The sequence below is a fragment of the Bos javanicus genome, chromosome 1 (genome assembly GCF_032452875.1).
Source record: "Bos javanicus breed banteng chromosome 1, ARS-OSU_banteng_1.0, whole genome shotgun sequence".
Taxonomy (NCBI): Eukaryota; Metazoa; Chordata; class Mammalia; order Artiodactyla; family Bovidae; genus Bos; species Bos javanicus.
Window position 1 is genome coordinate 19,820,544 of NC_083868.1, and position 25,073 is coordinate 19,845,616.

Here is a 25,073-nt window from a genome sequence, read left to right on the forward strand (position 1 = left end):
AGGCAGGTGTTTAAAACTGAACCTGGCTAGAGTCTCTGAAAGGTCCGTCACATCAGTCTAATTCAAGGCCACATTAATTCATGCTTGCCATGGTGTCAGAAACACACTTGGAATTCCCATCACTGGGCACATGCTGACTGATGAATTCTGACACATTTTGTGTCCAGGCTTCTGGACACAAAATAAAAATTTTTATTAAATTTGATTTTGTGACTTTTACTGAATGCTTAAACATATTTCTAAGCAATAAATTTTGATGACAATTCAAAAGGAGAAGAAAGAGTGTCAATTTATATAGTTTTAAACATATCAAAATGTTGACCTCAATATTATCTATAAGACATTTCTTACTTTATCTCTTCCTATTTCCCTTCTGAAAAAGTCAAAGTTATTATATAATTTTAAGAAGACATCTTAAAATTCTGTAACTTATTTTCAAATTTGTATCCTATGAAACTTCCACTTAGATTACTAAGAGAATTAATGCTAAATACCAATATTTTAAAACTCTCTAAAAGCAAAAATAGATGTCCAGAGCTCCAAACAAAAATTCCAACATAGTTTCTTCTGACTGATTTTGTGAGATGGCTTAAACTCAGTACAATCCCATAAGAATTGAAAAAAATGTCTCCTCCTTATGGTTAATGACTTACTGTAACAAAACTAGTATCCATTACATGCATAAAAGATGGAACAAACTATGAATATAATGATGCTCTTTCTTACCTATAAGGGAAAAAAAAATCCAGTTTAATTACACTCATAAAAATAGGTCTGTTCACTACTTATGCCTTATAGTAAGACTGCAGTTTGAACAGCCAACGATTTAACATAAAATGTAAATTCAGTCTGTAAATGAACTATTACACAAAACTTAATTTTTTTCTTACTATTTACACTATAAAAGTTTGCTCAGCACCAGTCTGTCACTGTATGTTTTCCTTGTGATAACCCAACATTTTGTTATGTGTAAAGTCAAATGTGTAATGAATGCAGATCTGAAGTTTCAAATGCACACACTGGTTTCTGTTTAGCAGCTCTACCACTTCGACCTCTGCATCATCCGACCCTGACTTTCAGGGCTGAAAGATGACCTGGAAGGGGCCCCAAGTGCTAAGATGATGATACATGGGGCTTGCCTCTCTCCCCTCTACCCGCCTCTCCCCGTTCACAATGTAAAAATAAACACAGAGCAAAATTAAAAGTAAATCCAGTCCTAATTCTCCATAATGATTTCATTGCTGGTTTTCCAATGATACATTCCAACAGAACAAGCCAAAATGAAGAATTGTATTATCAGCCATTATATGATCCTTCCTATTAGCCCTTACAAGAGGCTTAATACACATGGATTATCAGCTGTAATAAAATGTTAGTAAGGCTGAAACCAACAGATTTAAGAATGAAAGAAAAGTTACATTCAAGACCGTTTATGTTCATGCACCATCCTAAGCTTTTATCACATTTAAGTGCACTTATCAAACAGCAAATTAAAACTGGACACATAGTTTCCCTGGTAGCTCAGGGGTAAAAAATCTGCCTGCCAGTGCAGGAGACGCGTGCTTGATCCTTGGTCTGGGAAGATCCCACATGCTGCAGGGCAACTAAGCCTGTGTGCCATAACTGCTGAGCCTGTGCTCTGGAGCCCTGGAGCCACAACTGCTGAGCTCAGGTGCCCCAGAACCTGTGCTCCGCCACAGGAGAAACCACCACAAGAGCCCGTGTACCGCAACTAGAGAGCAGCGCCCCCTGCTTGCTGCAACTAGAAAAATACCACGAAGCAACAGAGATCCAGCACAGCCAAAACTAATTTAAAAAAACAACAATAAACACTGGACACAGACTCTCTGCACAACTTCCCCTAAACGAGAGGCTGGCCTTGCTTTGGCCAATAGCCTGTGGCCTGAGTCCTGCTGAGCCTCCCGTGGCCAGGCTTCAGGAGGTGTTGCTGCCCCCACTCTGGCCCACTAGGACCCCTGCCACCTGCCACCATGTGCATGACAGGAGAGAGCTGAGGTGTGAGCACAGCAGCTACCAGTGCCCAACACACAGCCACCCTGGAACACAGGCCCAGCCCCACAACAGCCACCTGCAGCCCCAGGACTGAGCCCGGATAGGATCGTGAACTAACACATGATTGTTGTTTTAGAGCCTCTCAAGTTTGGGTTGGTTTGTTAAACAGCAAATATTAATGATACGCCATCCAAAATCTCTGATTCAGCCCAAATGAACTACTTACCATCCCCCAAAGTCCATACTACCCCAATCTCCATTTCATGTACACATTTCTAGTTTAGATGGTATGATTTGATACTTATGTGTATGCTGCTGCTGGTGCTAAGTCGCTTCAGTTGTGTCCGACTCTGTGCGACCCCACAGAAGGCAGCCCACGAGGCTCCGCCATCCCTGGGATTCTCCAGGCAAGAACACTGGAGTGGATTGCCATTTCCTTCTCCAATGCATGAAAGTGAAAAGTGAAAGTGAAGTCGATCAGTCATGTCAGACTCATAGCGACCCCATGGACTGCAGCCCATCAGGCTCCTCCATCCATGGGATTTTCCAAGCAAGAGTACTGGAGTGGGGTGCCATTGCCTTCTCCGACTTATGTGTATAATTACAGCTAATTCTCCTGATTAATATTCAATTCTCTGAGTGAATACTTTCTATCATCTCTAATAACTCAGTTCCAGTCCTGCTTCATTCACTTAAGGCATTCTGCTATCTTTTCAGCCTACAATGATTTTTCTTTCTGCCTTTCTGGAATGCTCACAGTACTTTACTTTCTGCTATCTGTATTATCACTCATTTGGCACTCAGTGTATACTATTTTTTATTTTCCCTTTTATAAACTTTACTGTGAAATTGACTCAGGCTCCATGGTTTTTGCCTCATCTTCCAGACATCAGTGAGCTTATCTTCCCATACCACCTTGTATGTTTAAGAAAAATTTTAAAATGTATACCCTGATTCACCATTAGCTCCATCAGGGTTTGGGGAAATTGTGGCATTTATCTCTTGCTGGGTTCCTTGCATATTAGTAGAAAATAAATGGTGGCTGGATTGTAAGTTTGATCAATTTTAGGAATGTTGAAAAAGAGCATTAATTTGTCAGCAGGTCCTATTTGAAGATCTCCTATCTACAGCTCCTGTAACTGTTGCCTGCATCTAATTGGCCTGGGAATGAATACCATAGAAATGATATAAGATAGAGAAGTCCATTTCAAATGAATCAAGACAGCTCAAAATTATGGAGGCAAAATATCTAAGAATGAAATTTGCTATAGAAAAAATAATTAAAACCTACTCTGTGCTTCAAGTTTTTATTTTATAAAAATCAAATGGAAAAGTTAAGAGGCATCCCTGAGACATCTAAACTGAGTAAAACTTGCAATCCTCCTAATTCATGTTCTCAGCACTGACACTACCATCATTAGAATGAAATGTAACTTTGTTTTCATGATAGTATCATCCACTCTTTCCTGTCTGATACATAAAATTACTTCTCTTTCAAAGAGTATCTTAGAAAACAGTTACATGTATATAAAAGTGATCTGGATAGACAAATTGTTAGCAGTTATTTTTCACAACAGAGATTTTAAGAAGGATGAGTTTTATAATGAGATTTCCTTAATATGTATACTGCTATAAGAAATTTTAAACAGACTCTTACAGACCTGCAGTACTTCTTTTTCCAAAAATGTTTAAAACATTCAACTACTCTTCATTGTGTTACACTAGAAAGGAATTAAAATCTCAGGATGGTACAAAACAGTTATTGGGTTTCCTAGCAACTCTGAAGGGGCCTCTCGGCATGCAGGCATGTTTTTCAATATTGATGCATGCATCAGTCACAAACTGTAGAAGACAAAGGCAGACACTTGGTCTCATGTAGCGTCTCTGGATATTCTTAATACTGCCCAATTCTATGTATGCAGCACATGAGGGATAATTTAACTCGTAAACTACTTTCAAGTTCAAACATGATCTCTAAACTAAATCACGTAACAAACCTTCTTAACAATTTTACTCAACCTTATATTCAGAGTGTGATGAAATACAACCTTATATTCAGAATGTGATGAAATAGGTAGCACATGATCAACCCTAAGTGTTTGCAGAGTCTTGTTAGTAAGAGCTCAGTACTGGATTATGTAAATAAACTAGCTGAGTCATGTCCCTTTTTGGGAGTGACTGAAATAACATCTCCCGGTTTTCTGCTTGCTTTTTCTAATCTCCAAATTCCGAATTCCTGCCGTGCAGTGAGCAGGCTGAGCTCAGATTCCGTAACACGTTCAGGCCTCTATTATCTCTCCCATAGGCTAAGCCTGAGGTCTTCCCTGCACCCACTCTACTTCATTCTAACCATCTCCATACTTCACCCAGTGTTCACTACACATTGCTTTTTCAACTGTATCACTGCCTGGTCTGAAAACCTCTGTGGGTCCACACTAGCTCAGATGCCTTTATTCTCCTCAGCACCCTTTATGACCAGGCACCTCCCCACCTTTAGCTGCTCAGTACCCCCACTCTCCGTGTGTACCTCAGCACTGAGCACCCACACACTTTACGACACTGCCTTCCCTGATCAAGCCCACCTTTTAGGGCAATTATGTTAGTTTGGTCTCAGGCCAGGCCCTTCCCCAGAAAGCATTCTTTGTGCCCAATTAAGGGGTCCCCTGGTGATTCAGTGATAAAGAATCTGCCTGCGATGCAGGTGACACGGGTTCGATCTCTGGGTTGGGAAGATCCCCTGGAAAAGGGAATGGCAACCTACAGTCTTCTTGCCTGGAGAATTCCATGGACAGAGAAGGACCTTGTGATCCCAAAGTCAAACATGACTGAGCAACTAAACAAGAGACTGAATCCAATAACAGCAGTCCAACAACTGACAAGCCAATGCAGGGTCATACACGCCCAAAGCTCCTAAGCAAGCACGCACTGCCTCAGAAAGACACACAGTAAAGAAGCAGCCTCAGTAAAACAGGATAAGTGCTCGTGATGGAGGCCTTATCGGTTGACTGACTGACTGGATAAGGCCTCCATCACGAGCACTTACCCTGTTTCACTGAGGCTGCTTCTTTACTGTACCCACTCCGGTGTTCCTGCCTGGGGAACCCCGGGGATGGCGGAGCCTGGTGGGCTGCCCACCAGGTGGGGACCAGAAGGCCCATAGCCCCCCAGGCTCTTCTGTCCAGGCAAGAATACTAGAGTGGGTTGTCATGCCCTCCTCCAGGGGATCTTCCAGACCCAGGAATCAAACCCGAGTCTCTTATGACTCCTGCACTGGCAAGTGGGTTCTTTACCACTAGTGACACTTGGGAAGCGCTCTTTTGCAGAGAAGAAGCCAATACTGACTCCATGTTGGAACTGTTTCTTTAACTTGCTTTTGTTATTATAACCAAACAGAATGGCCTGCCCCTGAGACTCTTGGCCCTTCGCCTGCCTGTTAAACTAGAGTGCCTTTGTTCAGAACCTTGTCCACCTGTGCATGGCAGGAAGGAAGAAATTAACACATCCCTTGCCTGAGGCTTACTATTCTAGGAGATGTTTCCAAGATTAATGGTATTTTTACTTTGCTTCCTCACCTACCCCCATCTCTGATCTACAAAAGAACCTGGTATCCACACCCCGATAAAATGGTTATTTTGAGGCACTAGCCTGCCATCCTCTGTCAGCCAGCTCCCTGAATAAAGTCTCTTCTTTGCCTCAACTCCTCCTGTCTTCGATTCATTGGCCTGTTGTGCAGCGAGCAGAGCAAACTTGGACTTGGTAACACTTCCTACCCTACACCCTAGGTGAATAGTTCACATTTGACTTAGAAGCCAAAGCTTCTTGATTATCACTGATTTCCTTTAGCGGAGCAAAATTTCTAGTGCTCAGGTTAAAAATAAGGAAAAGAAAAGCTACGGCATAAGCATGTAGTTCCTTTATGTAAGAGGAAGGAAACAGAGTCTACCTGAATGAAAGGTGTTCCATTTCAAAGTAGTGAAGAAAAATTAACAAGGTGTGGCTAAAAGCCGGTGAAAATAAGTTAAGGTCTTTTTCTATCAAAGATGGAATCACAACAGCGAAGGCATTCTGGTCAGAGCCCAATCATCAAAGGAAATCAAAGATACCAGAGGAAGCACCGAAGGGCGAAGACAGAATTAAGTGCATACACACTGTGGAGCATCTGTGTTTGCACACATTTCCCTTGTCTGCAAGGCCCACCTTCTCCCACTGAAAGCACCTGGCAGCCATTCAACACCTCTCACCAGTGGCCTCCTCCCCGCAGATCCCCGCAGGCAGTGTTAATTGCTTCCCGCTCCGCTCACAATAACACAATCTGCTCCTCTACTGCAAGCACGGAGCAAGTTCCCACCCTTACCTGAGGGCTTCTTCGAAGGCTCAGGGGTATAAAGAATCCATCTGCCAATCCAGGACACTCGCAAGGCGCAGATTCCACCCCTGGGTCGGGAAGATCGCTTGGAGGAGGAAGTGACTCCCCACTCCAGTATTCTTGCCTGGGAAATCCCATGGACAGAGGGGCCTGGCAGGCTCAGACACGACTGAGCATACACGCACACCCTTAAGCACACACTTTCAGTTGCTTAACAGGGTCCCAGGGTTTCATCTCTGGAGGGCACGTTCCAAGCCTTATTCAACACACCCTGGACCTGCCTCAGAAGAAACTGCTTAGTTTAAGCACAGAGCGGGAGTTCTCGGCAGAGTGAAGGTGAAGGAGCTGTTTGCAAGAGGAATGCTCATGGGAGAAAAGATCATGAAACCTTCTGGGAAAGTCATGGGAAGGAGGGCCATGGGCAGACTGTGTATGTAGCACAGTAAAGGAACAGCGAAGCCACTGGGGATGCATGGAGCTCAGAGGGAGCTGAGCAAACCTGACTGTATGCTAACAGGAGCAAAGACTGATGCTTATTGCTTTAATATTCACATCACAAGAAATATTAGCTGATAAGAAATTAACATGGATTCAACTATATAGTTATGTTGCGTGTAAGTCACTTCAGTCGTGTCTGACTCTTTTCGACCCCATGGATGTAGCCTGCCAGGCTCCTCTGTCCGCGTAATTCTCCAGGTAAGAATACTGGAGTGGGTTGCCATGTCCTCCTGCAGGAGATCTGCCCCATCCAGGGATCTCTTACATCTCCTGCATTGACAGGTGGGTTCTTTACCACTCGTGCCACTTGGGAAGCCTGTAAATTTATGTTAACATGAAAGAAAGATGACATTAAAACTTTAATTTGTGAATATTCTAAAATCACAACCCTTGTGGCTCAGCCAGTAAAGGGTCCACCTGCAATGCGGGAGACCTGGGTTCCATCACTAGGTTGGGAAGATCCCCTAGAGAAGGGAAAGGCTACCCACTCCAGTATTCTGGCCTAGAGAATTTCATGGACTGTATAGTCCATGGGGTCATAAAGAGTCGGACATGACTGAGTGACTTTCACTTCACTAAAATCACAACTAGGGATGAAGAAAAAGTTGCTTGTCTGTCTTGCAACTACCTCGAGAACAACATGAAGCAAAATGAGAAAAATGTTATACACTTATGCATGTTTTCTCAAAATATCTGGAGTCATTCCAAAGACATAAACAAAAAAGAGAAACTAGGAATAAAAATAAGAGTAATTTAACTTCATTTTCCAAAGGTCTGGCATAATTCTTTGGTTGCTTGAAAAGGGGTATGATCTTAGTGTCAATTTTTATAAAGAATTTATTTGATATTGACTTTTGTGAGAAATATCAAAAATGTCAAAAAGGTTACTATTTTAAATAGAGAAGACATTCAGTTGTATTGCTTAGTTCAGAATATGGAGTTCAGGAACCTTACATAAAAACACAGAAACACTCAAAAACGATTCATTAGGGCAATGTTAAAAAATAAACTGGGAAAATCAGGAAGTGGTATGTTTAAGAAGTTGATTGGGACAAGTATAATTTTGTTGTGTATGTCTGATTAACAAATACTACAAATCAGATGTCTGGGTTAGCAAGCAACTCACTGGGATGCTTTAAACCCTGTTTTAAATATTGCAAAAATGCAACTGCCAAACTATTTAGACCCTTTCCTTGACCTTAAATCTAAACTGCCAATTTCCTTCTCACCAGGGAGCTGCTTTGGGATTAGCATGTTAAAAGTCACCCAAATACTAAGGGTTTCTTTTTAGGAAAGAAAAAGAAAAACTTACTATGCATTAAGGGTAGTTAACTACTCCAACTAGGCCTTTAAACATTGCTCAGGAAGAGAAAAAAAACACTGGAAGGTAGAAATCACCCTCCGCGCCGCCTAGTGTGTGTGCTAGTCATTCAGTCACGTCCAACTCTCTGTGATCCCATTCCCATGTGTTACTCAGTACAGGGTGTTAATAGGTACTGTTGAGCTAAGAAAATAATACTGAGAGTCAGAGAAGTTAATAACAATGAGAAACAACATTAGGTATACTTATTTGCTTTTCTATGCTGTTTTTTTAAAATCAACTCTCAGCTCCCTACCCTCAATGAGTAATCAAAAAGCAAGTGCCCAGAAAATAAACTGAGATGGAAATAGGGAAACCATCACCTTAACCATAAATAGTAATGAACAGTGACTGAGTACCTATTAAGTGCCAGGGTTAGTCGCTCAGCCGTTTCTCACTCTTAGCAACCCCATGGACTGCAGCCCACCAAACTCCTTTGTCCATGGAATTTTCCAGGCAAGAATACTGGAGTGGGTAGCCATTCCCTTCTCCAGGGGATCTTCCTGACCCAGGGACTGAACCCAGGTCTCCTGCACTGCAGGCAGATTCTTTACTGTCTGAGCCACCATGGGTGTTAGATTATGTGCCAGGCACTTTTCAAAATATTTTATACACATTAACTCCTTCAAATCTCATAACAACTCTGAGGGCGTTACTACTATTATCTCAAGCAGTGACGAAACAGAGACAATAAGAGGTACCTAAGCTACTAAGTGAGCAAGATACAAATCGAGGTAGACTGGCTCCCAAGCCACACTTCCCCTGCAAGTAGAAGTCTATGAGTCAATACCCCTGGACATTAAGAGATTTCCTTTTAAAAATCACTACAAAATAATACAGTGAGTACATTATTAGACCCCCTTTCAGTCACTGTGGTGGCAGAAGGTTTGGGATTTTCGCTATTCCCTTCCTATACTAGATTTCCAACAAGACATCATTTTCGGTAGCACAAAGTTCAGGAGTATGGGCTGACCCGTTTTTAAAATGAGATATACCAGACTAGGATCTGTTGTCAAGTCTGTCATAAAAAAAAGCTCTATCACTTTGGACATGTTGTTTCTCCGGGGCTCAAACATAAATTAAGGGTGTTAAACTAAAGTATCTCTTTCAGATCTAAATACGTCCTAAGTGTAGACCATCAATCAAGCAAGCAACCAACAGGAAGCCTTCCCCCAACACCCATCCCCTCCCCTCCCTGCACGACTCCATGCCGGCAGTGACAGTTGTCCGGGCTTACCTCGCAGCAAGTGCAGACATTTCTGAAATATGAGCAGGCGAAATTGTGCAAGCAGTTCTGCCTACAAGTAGCACGGGCTCTGAAGTGCGAGCTGCGCTATAATTCAAACCGAGGTTACCAAATGCTTGCAGGCGTGCGTACTTAGTCACTCAGCCATGTCCAACTCTTCGTGACCCCATGGACTGTAGCCCACCAGACTCCTCTGTCCACGGGATGTTCCAGGCAAGAATACTAGAGTAGGTTGCCATTTCCTACTCCAGGACATCTTCCTGAACCAGGGATCAAACCCAGGTCTCCTGCATCAGCAGGCGGATTCTTTAGCACTGTGCCATCTGGGAAGCCCTACCAAATGCTTAGGGAGAGCAAGTTTCTAGTCTTTTAAGTATTGATGTTTTCTACTATAAAGTGAGCATTAGCAGGAAGAATGCTTACTTCCACATAGAGATTAAATACAATAATGCATGTAAAGCTCTTAGGTATCATCCTTTCGATAAACAGTATCCAGTATGACAACTTGCTGTTGTCTTCCAAAACCCGTCATTCCTACTAGGAAATGAACTCATGTAGTGTTGGGAAGGTATCTTTTATCCCTCACACTGAGCAGCACCTTAGATACAGAACTCAAAATCTGTTATGTAAATAAAGGACACTGACTTGTTTATACTAGATCTGGCAATCAGAACCTCACTGGCGACCTAGACCAAATCTGATTTTTTTTTTTTTTAATTAAAGGCTGCAGGTGGGGGAGGGACATTTCTAACTACAGAAGTTGAGTATGTGAGCAGAGACAGAAATGACTGCTATTTTGAGGAACGTGGCTCTTAAGAGTAGGAGAAAAATAGCACTGTGATATGTCATCAAGGAAAGGTTGTTTTGAAGTGAGAAATGTAGAGCATGTTTATAAAGTCAGAAGGAAAGGGGAATGGGAGGTTACATACAAAGAACACTCAGAGACTGAAGGAAACAATGAGACCTAGAAAAAAGGGATAAGACAATTTTAAATGAGATTCGAGGGAAGGACATTTCTTCTGCTGTAACAAAGGAGAGACATGGAGTATTTACCTAGAATATAAGAGGCAGAAAAAAATGTGGATAGAGAATTCCAGAAAAACAGCTACTTATGCTTCATTGACTATGCTAAAGCCTTTGACTGTGTGGATCACAATAAACTGTGGAAAATTCTTAAAGAGATGGGAATATCAGACCACCTGACCTGCCTCTTGAGAAACCTGTATGTAGGTCAAAAAGCAACAGTTATAACTGGAAATGGAACAACAGACTGGTTCCAAATTGGGAAAGGAGTACATCAAGGCTGTATATTGTCATCCTGCTTATTTAACTTACATGCATAGTACATTATGAGAAACACTGGGCTGAATGAAACACAAGCTGGAATCAAGATTGCTGGGAAAAACATCAATAACCTCAGACACGCAGATGATACCACCCTTATGGCAGAAAGTGAAAAAGAACTAAAGAGCCTCTTGATGAAAGTGAAAGAGGAAAGTGAAAAAGTTGGCTTAAAGCTCAACATTCAGAAAACTAAGATCATGGCATCTGGTCCCATCACTTCATAGCAAATAGATGGGGAAACAATGGAAACAGTTACAGACTATTTTCTTGGGCTCCAAAATCACTGCAGGTGGCAACTGCAGCCATGAAATTAAAAGATGCTTGCTCCCTGGAAGAAAAGCTATGACAAACCTAGACAGCATACTAAAAAGCAGAGACATTACTTTGCCAATAAAGATCCATCGTCAAGGCTATGGTTTTCCCAGTAGCCATGTATGGATTTGAGAACTGGACGTAAAGAAAGCTAAGCACCAAAGAATTGATGCTTTTGAATTGTGATGTTGGAGAAGACTCTTGAAAGTTCCCTGAACTGCAAGGAGATCAAACCAGTCAAACCTAAAGGAAATCAGTCCCGAATATTCATTGGAAGGACTGATGCTGAAGCTCCAATACTTCGGCCACCTGATAGGAAGAAGTGACTCATTTGAAAAGATCCTGATGCTGGGAAAGATTGAAGGCAGGAGGAGAAGGGGACAAGAGAGAAGGATGAGATGGTTGGATAGCATCATTGACTGGATGGACATGAGTTTGAGCAAGATCTGAGAACTGGGGATGGACAGGGAGGCCTGGCATGCTACACTCCACGGGGTTGCAAAGAGCTGGACACAACTGAATGACTGAACTAAGAGAGGCTTTCGGAGACTGGTTCAAACCTTTAATATGTGAAAAGGAATGGGAGAAGAGTTGAAAGACTGCAGAATGGTACCATGAGTCCAATGGAAGTGAGCTGATAGCTGATGAAGAGGAGCAAAGACATTTATCCTACTATTTTTTGGTATGATAAATACCATTTTATATCATAACATCATACCATTTTTTTCTAGTTTATATATATTCGAAATTTGCCATAATAAGAGTGTTTAAAAAAGAAAACTACAATGATGTGGCACTACACACTCACCAGAACAAAATGAAGAAAGGCCGTGATTCGGAGCCAGTCTCGTCTCTACAGAAGGGAGTATCAGCTGGTACAATTAATTTTGGAAAATGTCTAGTAGCATCACCTAAAGCTAAACAGATGTGTAACCAAGACCCCAGAAATGCCATTCATAGTTACTGTGTGCCCTAAAACACGTGGCTGAGAACGTCATAGCCAGATTTTTCATGAGAGCAGAAAACTAGAGGAAAAACATGTCCATAACAGTGGAATGCGTAAATCAGCTGTGGTACAGTCACATGACAGAATACCGTATGGCAGAGCGAATGAATAAACTAGAGCTACCCAACAGAAACAACTGTACAAACGTGACAGGAAGCCAGGTTTAGGCAGAAAAACATACATCGTATAATATAATTCTGTGTATACAGTGTCAACGCCGATCTACGCCGTTAGAAATGAGAAGACAGTGCTGGAAATGACTGCAGGGGGCATGAGGGGACTTTTGATGGTGGGTTTTGTTCTATCTCTTGACTTGGGTTATAACTGTATAGATGTGTCTGCTTTGTGATAATGTTCTCTCACTGGTAAATAATGCTCTAAACTGCATGCTTTTCGGGCCTCCCTGGTGGCTCAGACAGTAAAGAATCCGCCAGCAATGTGGGAGACCTGAGTTCAATCCTTGGGTTGGGAAGATCCCCTGGAGGAGGGCATGGCAAGCCACTCCAATATTCTTGCCTGCAGAAGCCCCATGGACAGACGAGACTGGCGAGCTGCAGTGCATGGGGTCACAAAGAGTTTGACACGACTGAGTGACTAAGCACAGCACAGCATGCTTTTCTACGAGTGAAAGAAAAGAAAGAAAGTGAAGTCGCTCAGTCATGTCTGACTCTGCGATCCCATGGACTGTAGCCTACCAGGATTCTCCGTCCATGGGATTTTCCAGGCAAGAATACTGGAGTGGTTGCCACTGTTTTCTCCAGGGGATCTTCCCAACCCAGGGATGGAAACCGGGTCTCCCGCATTGTAGGCAGACACTTTACTGTCTGAGCCAGCAGGGAAGTCAAAGGTTTATTTAAAAATGAATTTTAAAAGGTGAAGGAATTAAAGCAGAAAATTTGTCTTTATTTTGTCTTTGTTAAAAAAAACACGATGTTCTGGGAATTCCCTGGTGGTCTAGTGGTTAGAACTTGGCGAGCTTGCTGCCACTCCTGGTCAGGGAACTAAGACCCCATAAGCCTCTCTGCGGGCTCCACCTGTTATATTTCTGATGCTTTATAAAAATGTACTTTAAAAAAACTGTAGCCAAATGGACAGTAAGAACAGTGGGCTGAAGGGCTGGCATACAAGGTGAAGGGGGAAATGGGTTGGAGAAGCCAGTGGGTCCTCAAGAGAATAATCAGAAAACCATATGGTTTTTACATCACATAGCACATCTGCCCTAATCTGTACCTGTTTTTCTTTATTTATTCACTTACTTATCTACTCATTTATGGTCTTATTTATTTATTTTATTCAGGATTAAATGCCAGTCACCCTCCTCCAGACTGAAGCTTGCCCACAGTATTGCAACGACATCTTCCTCCTGTCTCCAAAAGAACCTACTGCCATACCTAACGCACATGTACATATTATTTATTCCCCCAAACTTCTTCCATGGCGATTGTGGTCCTGTATGAGAAACTGAATATGTAACTTATAAATCAGGAGCACTTAAAGCACAAATTACAATGTAAAGCCAAACGGGAGAGTCAGGAATGTGAGCACAGACTGTATCTGTGGAGCTGGACTGCGACCCACTCCTTCCTCCTCTCCTCAAGGGCACACAGACAGACTCATCTAAGGAAAGGACAGAAATTTCATTTCTTGATTAAAATTAAGTCTCAGCCTTTTTCAGTCTATGTAGTATACTACTTTCCTCATGTTCTCTAATACAGAGATGCTAATTTCAGAATTCTCTGGCAAAACAAATGCAAATTGGGTATTTTGCATTATGGGTAAAGCAGATCCGTTGCCATGGTGAATATTTTCATCACCTTCAGAGAATAGTATGTATCGCTCCATTTTAAGAAATCTGCCTTTGCCTCCTTGCTCAAAAAAACCTCAGGCTCTCTTTTCTTCCTTTAATTAACATGAAAGAGGAAAGAGTGAGTACTTGGCAAAAACAACAACAACAAAAAACTCAGGTGAAGTGTCTTAGAGAGATCACAGAAAGTAAAAAAGCAAAGAGATTACAGCAAAACAAGCAAATAAACTGATCTTACGAAAAACCGTGAAGTTAATAAGGAAAAGGTTACCAAAAAAAAAAAAAATTCCTGTTGTAAGTATATTTAACTTGACTGCTTCAATCTTGGCATGATTTCCTTTCTAATATCCCCAAATGAATTCAAATTTCCCTAGCAACCATCACCAGGGACCACTTACTTCTGATATTTCCATAAATGCATTTATTTTCCTCAAAGGCAAGCTAAAAATATTATTTTTCCCCTATATTTGGTTTTTTCCCTTATACCTAAAATACAAATGCATATAACTATCAAATAAAGACAGTTTTTATAATTCTCTGATGATTTTATGAAACTAAATATGAAGTGAGACTTTTATTTAACTTGTTGCCGATAGGAATATTATGTGATACAAATATTTTAGATAAAATCTTTATTTAACTTGTTGCCGATAGGAATATTATGTGATACAAATATTTTAGATAAAATCTCATGACAGCAATTCTAAAGGCACTTCCCACTGAAGAAGCTGTTCTGATGGCACACCACACCCATGCTATTTTAATCAGTAGCATGTTCCGAAACTAAATATAGTGGAGGGTGACTGGAATTAAAGCTCCAGGTTCTAGACCTCTGCTAACCAGTGTGGTAGCCACACCCGACTACTGAGCACATGAAATGTGGCTAGTGCACACTGAGATGTGCTGCAGGTAAAATACAGACCAGATTTTGAAGACTTAGTAGGAAAAAAAAAATGTTATTGATGTTCAGTTGGACCACATATAAAATTAATATTTTGTATATACTGGGTTAAACAAAATTAATATTTAAATTAATTTCACCCTTTTCCTTTTCACTTTAAAATGTGACTACCAGAACATTTTAAATGACATATGTGGCTTGCATTATGTTTCTACTAGGACGGCACTGTCTGGACCGATGCCATAATTTATTAGACTTAGGCCTTGGCTTTATGACTTGATTCCTGTTACAAAAAACAAAAAACAGTGTCCCTCCTACTCATAGGCTGTCAGGAGACTGGATTCAAATGAGATGCGTGTGAAATTGTCTTTAAAAACACAGTAAGATACTCTTCTAGCCCCAAGTCACCAGTTCCTTCTCTAAGTCTCAGATTTCACGTTGTACAACCAAGTAGGTCAAAGAGTCTTCTCAATTCTTACTGTAGAACTATCCAGCGCACAAAACACTTGAAAGTTTTTGTCTGGTTTATTAAAGAAAACCCCCCTGGGAATCGCCTGTTATTCAAGAGTTCAAAGCACTCTTCACTGGGGAGTCTGAGAGACTGAGGAGGGTCAACTCGAGTCACTCTAACGATTCAACAAAGATGTGGTGCAGCACGTTTGATTTCACTGCATCTGCATATTCCTTGAGATTCCTTGAGAGCATTTTTATCGGTGTTTCTTCCTTCGGAGAAACCTCTAAAACTCACATGGAACATACAGTGACGCTATGGGGAAGTGAAAAGGGAACCGTGATGAGTTCTGTTGCTTCTTCTCAAAATCTAAACACAGTTTTATTGATACTTTTTAGAAATAAATGAAACAAAGTTATTCCCACTCCAATCTGTAAAGTACCCTTGAAAGAATGGAAGTGATTTAATAGTCTCTAAAGAAAAGTGCATTGTCTCAGTATGTAAACACGGGTTAATGTGACTATTAATCCTTTTTCTCACCAACTATCAAAGGACAAACTGAACTATGTCCCCGATCTCACACCCACCCTAAAAATAGGCTGTTACTGTCCCTTATCCTACCTTCTCTTGTTCAACAGAGCAGGCAATCATCTTTTCTTCTACCGGAATCCTGCCAACTAAAATGAACTGCAAATACTGCTGAGTCAAGCAAAGGCCTTTAAGGCTTAAACTTCAACTGGCTAACTCCTTATTAGCAACCAGAAAGGGTGAGTCCATGAGGGGAGGGAAAGCCTACAACCAGTGGAAAAGGACTAAAGAGATAAAATGTCCCTTTAAGTCACCATCTTGCCACTCAATGCAGAAACATTTTCAACTTCCTGCCTATTTTCTTTCGTGTGGAGACAGTAATGGAGTCAACAAACTGAACAAATTACAAAGAACACCGATAACAGGCTCCCAAGAGATCACCAAACCAGGAACTACCAGCGTCCTGCACAGATCACTGTGCCAGGGTGAGTGCCCCACCCCCTCACTCTCTGCCATTTGTAATTTCGGCCCCACTGAAGAAATTAGATAGAAGATAAAGGAGCCAGAGCTAGAGAAGGTGACTGCTCTTTACTTCCACTTAGCATCACACTCTTAACAATCTAATTTCAAAACCAATCTAACAATTATTCTACAACATTATTTTCTTTAGAAATGCAAGGTACTTCAGTGGTGGTCCACTGGGTAGGACTCCGTGCTCCCAATGCAGGGGGCCTGGGTTTGATCCCTGGCTGGGGAACTAGATCACTGTGCATGCCACAATGAAGAGCACTGGAGACACAAATAGGATCCAGCAAAGCCAAAATATATAAATAAGTGAATATTTTAATAAATCATTTAAAAAGCAAGGTGGATGAAAGACAGTAAGATAAAGCCATAAGCTCATTCTAGTTAACTTTTAATTATTTTTCAGGCTACCTAAATAATTAACTACTTTGTGCTGTGTGCTTAGTCGCTCAGTCGTGTCCAACTCTTTGTGACCCCATGGACTTTAGCCCACCCAGCTCCTCTGTCCATGGGGATTCTTCAGGCAAGAATACTGGAGTGGGTTGCCCTGCCCTCCTCCAGGGGATCCTCCCAACCCAGGGACTGAACCCCGGCCTCTGGCATTGCAGACAGATTCTTTACTGTCTGAGCCACCAGGGAAGCCTGTTAATTACTTTAATAATTATCAAATTAAAGTTCACATCCATTACTTGCTGGCCACCAAATGAAGCAAGGTAAAGGAATACTTAGGGAGTTCAGGAAGGTCTGTACACACTGCTATATTCAAAATGGATAGCCAATAAGGACCCACTGTATAGCAGATGGAACTCTACTCAAAGCTCCGTGCCAGCCTGGATGGGAGGGGGTTTGGGGGAGAATGGATACACATACATGTATGGCTGAGCCCCTTCGCTGTTCACCTGAAACTACCACAATGTTGTTAACTGGCTACACCCCAATACAATATAAAAAGTTTGAAAAAAGCAAAAGTTCCCAGGCTCAACTCTTGCCTTTACCTAATTACTTACACTTGAGTATGACAGAGGAAAGGAGGGACTGAAGGGAGGAGGAGAACAGGCTGCAAGCAGAGGATTACGATGAGACTGGAGGAGTAATACAAATTCACCCCAACACTGCCCACGTGGCAGAACTGACACACAAAGCAAGCCTGTGCAGGACACGGGGCCCACTGCTCACCTCTTCAAATGATACACCCATTCTGGATCTTCAAATGCTTTTGCCCCTGCTCCAGGTCTCTTCTGAAGCCAACAAGCACAAATTCCTGCCTGGTCCATCTTTCCCCATTTATTCACTCAATGAGAAACCACTTAGAAAGCTATTTCAACCATCTTAAGAGATGGCAATACTCTTTGAACTACGAGTGGTGGCTGGAAGGATACAAGTGACCTAGAAACACGGGTGTAAGTTGGGGAGAGAATAGGAAAAGTCAAGTAAGGTGCCTAGATTTCTGCCTGGGGAGTCTGATGGCTGAAAATGCCATTTAATGTGCAAGAGAACAGTGGTGTGGAGACAGGTTTGACTGATTGGTGGTGTCTGTGCGAAGTGTAAGCAGCGCTGTTGAGTGAGTGGTTTGACGTTATGGGCAAAGCTTCGGGTGAGTGAGACCAGAGACCACCTGGAGGCTATAGGGACAGAAACTGGTCACTGAAGCCAGAAACAGACATTTAGGCAGAGGGAGGAGAGTGGATCTGCTAAGGATGATGAGGGATGACTCAAGGGGAAAAGAGCTTAGTCAACAGAGCCATCCTCGCTTTAAGAGGGTGACAGTGCGACATGTCCACTGTGCGATGCAGCCACGGCGGCCACTGCAGTTTCACAGGGGGAGAGGGGGCTGAAAATGAGCTTCTATGGGAATGAACATGAAGGAAGTCACTGGAGTCAGCAAATGCAGCAAACTCCTTCAAGAGATCTGGTGGAGAAAAGAGAGACAGGGGAGTGCTTAAGGAGGGATATAACGGATATAAGGGTTGAGGGCATGTCAGGAAGGATATTCAAGCTTCCTTAAAGTTGATGGGAATCCCTACATAAGAGACAAATGAGATGGGAAGCCAAAGGGTTCAGAGTCCTGAAGTGAGTGTAAAGAGGAATACACTGTTTCAAGGAAGAATCATGTGAACAAGGTTCCAAGTGGGGGTGGTTGGAAATGAGAGTTCTAAATAAACAAAAAACACCTACTGTATAGAACAAGGAACTATATTCAGTACCTTGTAATAACCTAGAATGGAAAAGAATATGAAAAAGTGTATGTGTATGTGTGTGTGTATAAACACACGCTTTATTAAACATACACTTACAAGTTAGAGCCCTCATCTGCTGGTTTCCACATTCTCCCATGGAGTCTGCTACGTCCCCTGAAATTAAGGCCACATGTGCAACAGGCACTGTTTGTGTGTTGTTGTTTTTACTTTTTTGTGTTTGTCTTTTGGTGGCATGTGGGATCTTAAAAGGGCTTCCCAGGTGGTTCAGTGGTAAAAGAATCTGCCTGCCAATGCAGGAGATGCCAGTTTGATCCCTGGGTTGGGAAGATCCCCTGGAGGAAGAAATGGCAACCCACTCCAGTATTCTTGCCTGGAGAATCCCCATGGACAGAGGAGCTACAGTCCATGAGGTCACAAAGCATCGGACATGACTGAGCATGCACACACGCATACGGGATGTTAGCTCCCCAACCAGGGATCACACCCTTGCTACCTGGCAATAGAAGCGTGGATCTTAACCACTGGACCGCCAGCAAAATCCCAGCAACACGCACTATCAAACCAACGGCAAGTGAAAAGTACATCTCTAAGTACATTCTCTACTTACCTGATGTCCACTCCTCACCGTACTAAAATCTAGCCTTACTCTCAGTATAGGAACTGTCCTCTCTCCAGAATCAATAACTTCCCAAATGTTCTCAACAATTTCCTACTGTAAGATGCACTGGTCTCATTTCTTCATCACTTTCTGGGACCCCCTCATCCCCTAGTTCTCCGACATTCCCATCACTCCTTCCTGTCCCCAGCTCCTCACTTCCCACCATCTAGTAAGACGCTGATGTTCCCCAGCTTCACGTTTCACCTTCTCTTCGAGTCCTACCTGCTTTTCCTAGTTAACCTGACATAGATGCCAAACTATCAGCAGTGATTCTCAATTCTGTACCACCCATCTCCGCCTCTCTCCTGAGATCCGGTCCTTTGTTGGAATCTTCCCACTGGATTTCTTTCATATCCATTCCCCTCAGGCATCCACCGCAAATACGACTGGTCCAAAGCTCAGTCATCCAAGATTTGTGGAGTGACATCACCACTCACTCAAGCCAGAAGCCTTACTCCTTCCCTCCAGCTTTTTCTTGCCCACTCATTCAACCAGATACTGGGCTCCACTGCACCTCCCTCAGAACAACTTTTCAGATGAAAGAGCGGGCCCAGCACCACTCCTGCTGTATTTCCAGGGACTGCACATGTCCAGGTCATCCCAAATGGATTCCTGCCTTGGGGCTGTGGTTCTCCCTGCCTCCAGATCTACACTCTTCAAGAGAATCACTCTCGGTATACAGGCTCTCTTCTTTAACACCTCCAGGAGCTTCTTAGTGCCACCCCTGGGCGGCAGGGGCAGGACAACACTTTACGTGACAGACAGCGATTCTCCCCTAAGCTCTCTACACAGTCTCCAGGCCTTTGCCCAAAGTGCAGTCATCAATGACATCACGTGGAGCCTGTTAACATGCAAAACCTCAAGCTCCACCCCACACGTCCCTCTGACTCAGGTGAACATCAAAAGAAGGACTAGTTAGATGCCTTATTTGCCCTGAACGTCTCAGCTCCCAAGGCAAGTTGAGTTTCCTTCCAGATCTCTATCTGCTGGGAATGCTCCATCAAATCTTGCGCATCTTGCAAAATCCTGTACAACTGCTGGGATATCCGGCACAACCACAGTATGCAGCAGGCCATAAATATTTGAATGACTGGACCATTTAATCAGTTAACTAATGCTAAGTTCAGCTGAGGACCTGCAGAGTCTCAGGTACTCAAGTGCATGCAAAGTGGAAGGCTGAATGTTGAAGGCAGTTGGAAACAGTGGCCCAGAAATCAAAGGAGAGGTGAGCCGGCAACATTTTAAAGTTCCTAGTGACTATTTTGAGAATGCAGTGATGGATAGATGAAGTCATCCAGGTTTCAGATGGAGACTGAGAAGACAGCTACGGGTCAAATCATGGGGGAGGCTGACCTTTAAGGGACGCAGTGAAGAAGGCAGAGAAGGGCAGGAGAACACAATGGGAAGGAGCCCAAACAGGTGTCATGGAGCTCCAAAGAAATGGATGGATTTGGCACGTGGTGATTGATACCTTTGACAACTGAAGTAGGGGGGTGAGACCAGGAGAAAATGAGGGATGTAACTGATGACAGCTGAATCATATCCTTAAGCCTAGGGGCAAAGAGGCTGAAAACGTTTGGTCATTCAACATTTGCTGAACACTTGCTATGTGCTAGGCACCAAAAGCTAACACTGGGACTGTAACAGTGAACAGCAACACAGATAAGGCCCACGACCCAGTACAGTGAGATATATTGGGTAATTTTATGGAAACCCCACAAGAGATAGGGTAAGGAGCCAATGCTGGGTGGCTTGCCTTGGAGGAAAAGCAACTTTTGCCCAGGTATAATGGGGACTTTTGGTGGTGGTATAAATACAGGAATGTACTTAAGAGACAGGCATATGGAGGGGATAAAGTTCACATCTAATAATCTTCATTTTTTTTTTTTAAAGTAAAGGAAAATACTCCTGGTAAAGCAAAGCAATAAGTATTCTTGACACATAAACCAACTGAGGCTCACAGAGAACAGGGTCCTGCTGTCACTGAATGGCTAACAAGTAGTCTGGAGACCAGACTCATTGGCCAGTGCTTTACTCTCACTCAGACTGATACTGTGAAAAGCAGCAGCACCTCAAATTTTTAACACTGCCATCCCTAGGAGACAACAATGCTGTGGGGCATGCGCCATATAAGCTTGCAACACCAGTACAAGCCCTGGATCCTCGTGTTCTTAGAGTGTCCAAAAATATTCGGCTAAGATTATGAAATTATTAATAAAAGGCTACTAATAAAAGGCCTCAGTACCTGGCATGTGGTCAAACCAACAGCAAGTTCTTAATAAATGACAGATAACCAGTGACATTAATTTAGGGTATCGATCAGAGGAAATCAAAGAGGAAAGTGATAGCACAGTGATAAAAGAAGGGATTCAGGAGGAAATTTATGATCTTGGCAAGTAAAGTTATACAACCACATTGTGCCTCAGTTTCTCCATTTGTGCAGCTGGGATTATTACAGTACATATCCTCCAGGGCTGCGAGGTACATTAAATAAATGTATGTAAAGCCCTTACAACAGTGCCTGGCATTTAATAACTGCAAAATCAAGCCTTACTTTATTACTGCTACTACTCTATTACTACTGCAACTACTAGTGGTATGGCTTGCTACTCGGAAGGCAAAGAAAAGTGTTCCACCAGCAACCAGAGTACACCACAAAACTCTGCAACCCACAGAGACAACGCTAGAGGAAGATCTACTAGTGGCTCATTTTTAATGACAGCCTCCACCTTATGTTGCCAACTGTAAAACAGATTCCAATTGTGTTACCACTCAAACTGAGTTCATGGCAATAAATTTCTCAAGTGCGGAGAAGTATCTGAAGAAATACTCAAAGCCATATATCAATTACAGTTTTTGAGTTGTTGCTTAAGCAGGAAAACTGAAGTAAAACTAGTTTAGTTGAAGACAACAGCCCTTTAACACTGTACCACAGTGTGCAGTTTACAAGCAGCAGGACTCTACACCTATCAAAATATCCTGCGTTTAGATTGTGCCTACCAAAGTGAGGCATCCAGAAAAAATGAAATTATCCTGATATGGGGGTTGGGGGCAGGGGAGGAAGAATCCTCTATAAAGTTTATATTCCTCCATTTCTCTGCTTTAGATGTAGCCTAAAACATTTTTCTCCCTTTTTTCCACAGAGATCACAATGTTCTCAACTTCTTCGGTTTAGTCCTAGACCAAAACAAGGTGAAAACCTATCGCCTAAAATGGTTACGGATCTTTCATCTTTTCCGGAAGCTTTACTTGGGATATTTCAGCCATGTCGAAATGACAAGCATTAAAAAGGTGGAGGTAATGCTATATAGACTCAGATCGAAAATTAGACTTGTTAATAGAATGTTGATCCCATGAGTAATGCTCACAGCTGTGGCATCCAACAATGGAATTAACGTTTTAACAGGAAGCAGAGAGCCATCCCAACACAACGGGCCACTCCATCCAGCTTCAGAGCGCTTTAAAATTATCCTTCCGGGCCTACACAAAGTGTGCGTCCTAGGGTCCCACCGATGGATGTTTTGTTGTGGGTGGTTTACTGAAATCTTTTGGTTCTACAATGCGACAAGTGCTTACTTTGACATAACAAGATCAGTAGGCTAAAGCACGGACATGGAAACAAATCCGTTTTTTAAAACTATCAAATGACCACGTCTTTTGTCCACATTATTTTAAAAGCCCTTTCCCCCTCCCTTGACAAAGGCTCAGTCGAACACGTACTTGGCGGATCCTTTCGGAATTACCCCGTACAAGTCATTCTATGTTATCATCAACATAAATCAAAACATTATAAACTCAAGGTTACTAATTTCTCCTTTGCACTCGGCCCGGCGACTGCCGAAATCAATACTGCATTTTTTTTCTGGAACCTACTTCCGATTTTCCACGGTTTACTTCTCCGAGTTACCGTCTAGTTGTACAGCTCGAGCTCGCCTTTTCCCAGAGACCGAGAATGCTCAGCGTACAGATCGCTCTGCGCCTCTTTCCTGGAGGTAGCCTGGACGATCAGAGGCGCTGAGAAGCTCAGTGTAACATTTAATCATGGCGTTTGTAATTCGGTCTCCTGGCTAGGGCAGCTCGACACCTGAAAATCCGCTGATGCCCAAGGCTTTTGAAATCGGGTAACCCTGGACGGACACGGCACAGCAGCCAACAAGGGAAAGGGCGAGAGCAAATAAAGCGAAGCCTGCACCGGCAGCAAAGAATAGTCAGGGAGAAGCGCCAGGCGCACCCAGTACGCCGCGCCCACCCGCCCGCGCCCGGGGCGCCTCTCCACCGCCGCCTCCCCCTCTTCCCGGGGCTCGGTACCCCCCCCCCCCCAACTACATTGCCCTCCCCTCCCCCACCGGGCACCCCACGTCCCCGTCTGGCTCCCCTCCCAGCGACCCCACCTACGCGGCTCGCGCGTCGGGTCCTGCAAAACCATCCAGGCGCAATTCGGCGCGCACCGCCACCGCCGGCCGCAGCGCCCCCAAATCGCCCCCTCCCCCACGCCTCATTGTTCCCGGGTGGCCGCGGGCAGTGAGCGCCCGAGGGCTGGCCAGGCGAGGAGGACCCGAAAGACAGAACCGCCCCCCCCCCCCGACTCACCCGCCACTCCGCACAGGAGCAAGAAGCGCAGCAGAAGCTCCATGGTGGCGGCCCGGCCGTGGGAGACAACGGCAGGTAGGCGGCTCTCACCCCGGGGTCTCAGTCTCCCGTCTCCTCGCGAGCTCCCGACTGGCTGGCGGCGGCCGCACCTCGCAGCCCGGTCCCACCCCGCCCTCGCTCGGCAGGTGAAATACGTCACTTCCGGTAGTAGCGAAGCCCAGGCAGCCCGCGCCATCCCCGTCGGGTGCGTGGGGTTGCTATGGCAACGCGGAGCCCCGGGAACCCTCCCGGGAAAGCACTCCTGCCTCGGTGAGCTCGGGAGTTGAGGTGCTCCAGCAGCCACTCGCCCCAAGCCGGAGCCTGGATCCACGCCTCCATGCCTTCAGTTAAATCGGGTTGGTCCACGTGGGTCGGACCATCTCTTCTCACCAGAAGATTGAAACTGCTGTCGCACCCTTGCTTAAAGGCAAGGCAGGAGACATCCTCGCCCACCTGACCCCAGACTCAAAAGGGCTACTAAAGCAGTTGGCCCAGCCTGCACTTAAACCCACCCTCGCGGGCGAAGGGGCAGGAGCCTCCAGCCACGCCTCCTGCCTCTGGAGATTTGCTGCTGAGGCGGGCTCTCCCACCTAAGGATCCCGGAGTGGGCTTGTGTGCTTAGTTGACAGGGAGGCCTGGCGTCCTGAGGTTCATGGGGTCGCAAAGAGTCGGACACGACTGAGCGACTGAACTGAACTGAACTCTCCGACTCTTTGCGACTCTGTAGACTGTAGCCCGCCAGGCTCCTCTGTCCATGGGATTCTCCAGGCAAGAATTCTGGATTGGGTTACCATGCCCTCCCCCAGGGGATCTTCCCAACCCAGGGATCGAACCCTCCTCTCTTATGTTTCCTGCGTTGGCAGGCGGGTTCTTTACCACTAGTGAAGTGAAGTCGCTCAATTGTGTCCAACTCTTTGGGACCCTATGGACTGTAGCCCACCAGGCTCCTCCATCCATGGGATTTTCCAGGCAAGAATACTGGAGTGGGTTGCCAATTCTTCTCCAGGGGATCTTCCCGACACAGGAATCGAACCCCTGTCTCTCGCACCGCAGGCAGACTCTTTACAGTCTGAGCCACCAGGGAAGCTTTACCACTAGCGCCACCTCGGAGGAGGAAGCCAACTGGGCAGCCCCCGGGCATTTGCTCCCAAAAGGTAGGGTCCTTCGGGCTGTTGTACTACAAGGCTAGAGGCTTTTCCGAGTCTTCAATAATGACGGAGCTAATTTGGGAAAT

General features: G+C 44.0%; 1 protein-coding gene across 3 annotated transcripts in view; it reads right to left on the reverse strand.

The window, feature by feature from the left end:
• CXADR (CXADR Ig-like cell adhesion molecule) overlaps positions 1–24,168 on the reverse strand; it is a 64,784-nt gene extending 40,616 nt beyond the window's left edge. Inside the window, exon 1 of one of the 3 annotated variants that reach the window (XM_061427018.1) lies at positions 23,801–24,168. In XM_061427018.1, coding sequence (XP_061283002.1) covers positions 23,801–24,035 — 235 coding nt within the window. In that variant the 5' untranslated portion in view covers positions 24,036–24,168. The remainder of the gene's footprint in view (positions 1–23,800) is intronic. The other 2 variants (XM_061426947.1, XM_061426856.1) reach the window with 2 other exon arrangements.
• Positions 24,169–25,073: the final 905 nt, after the last annotated feature.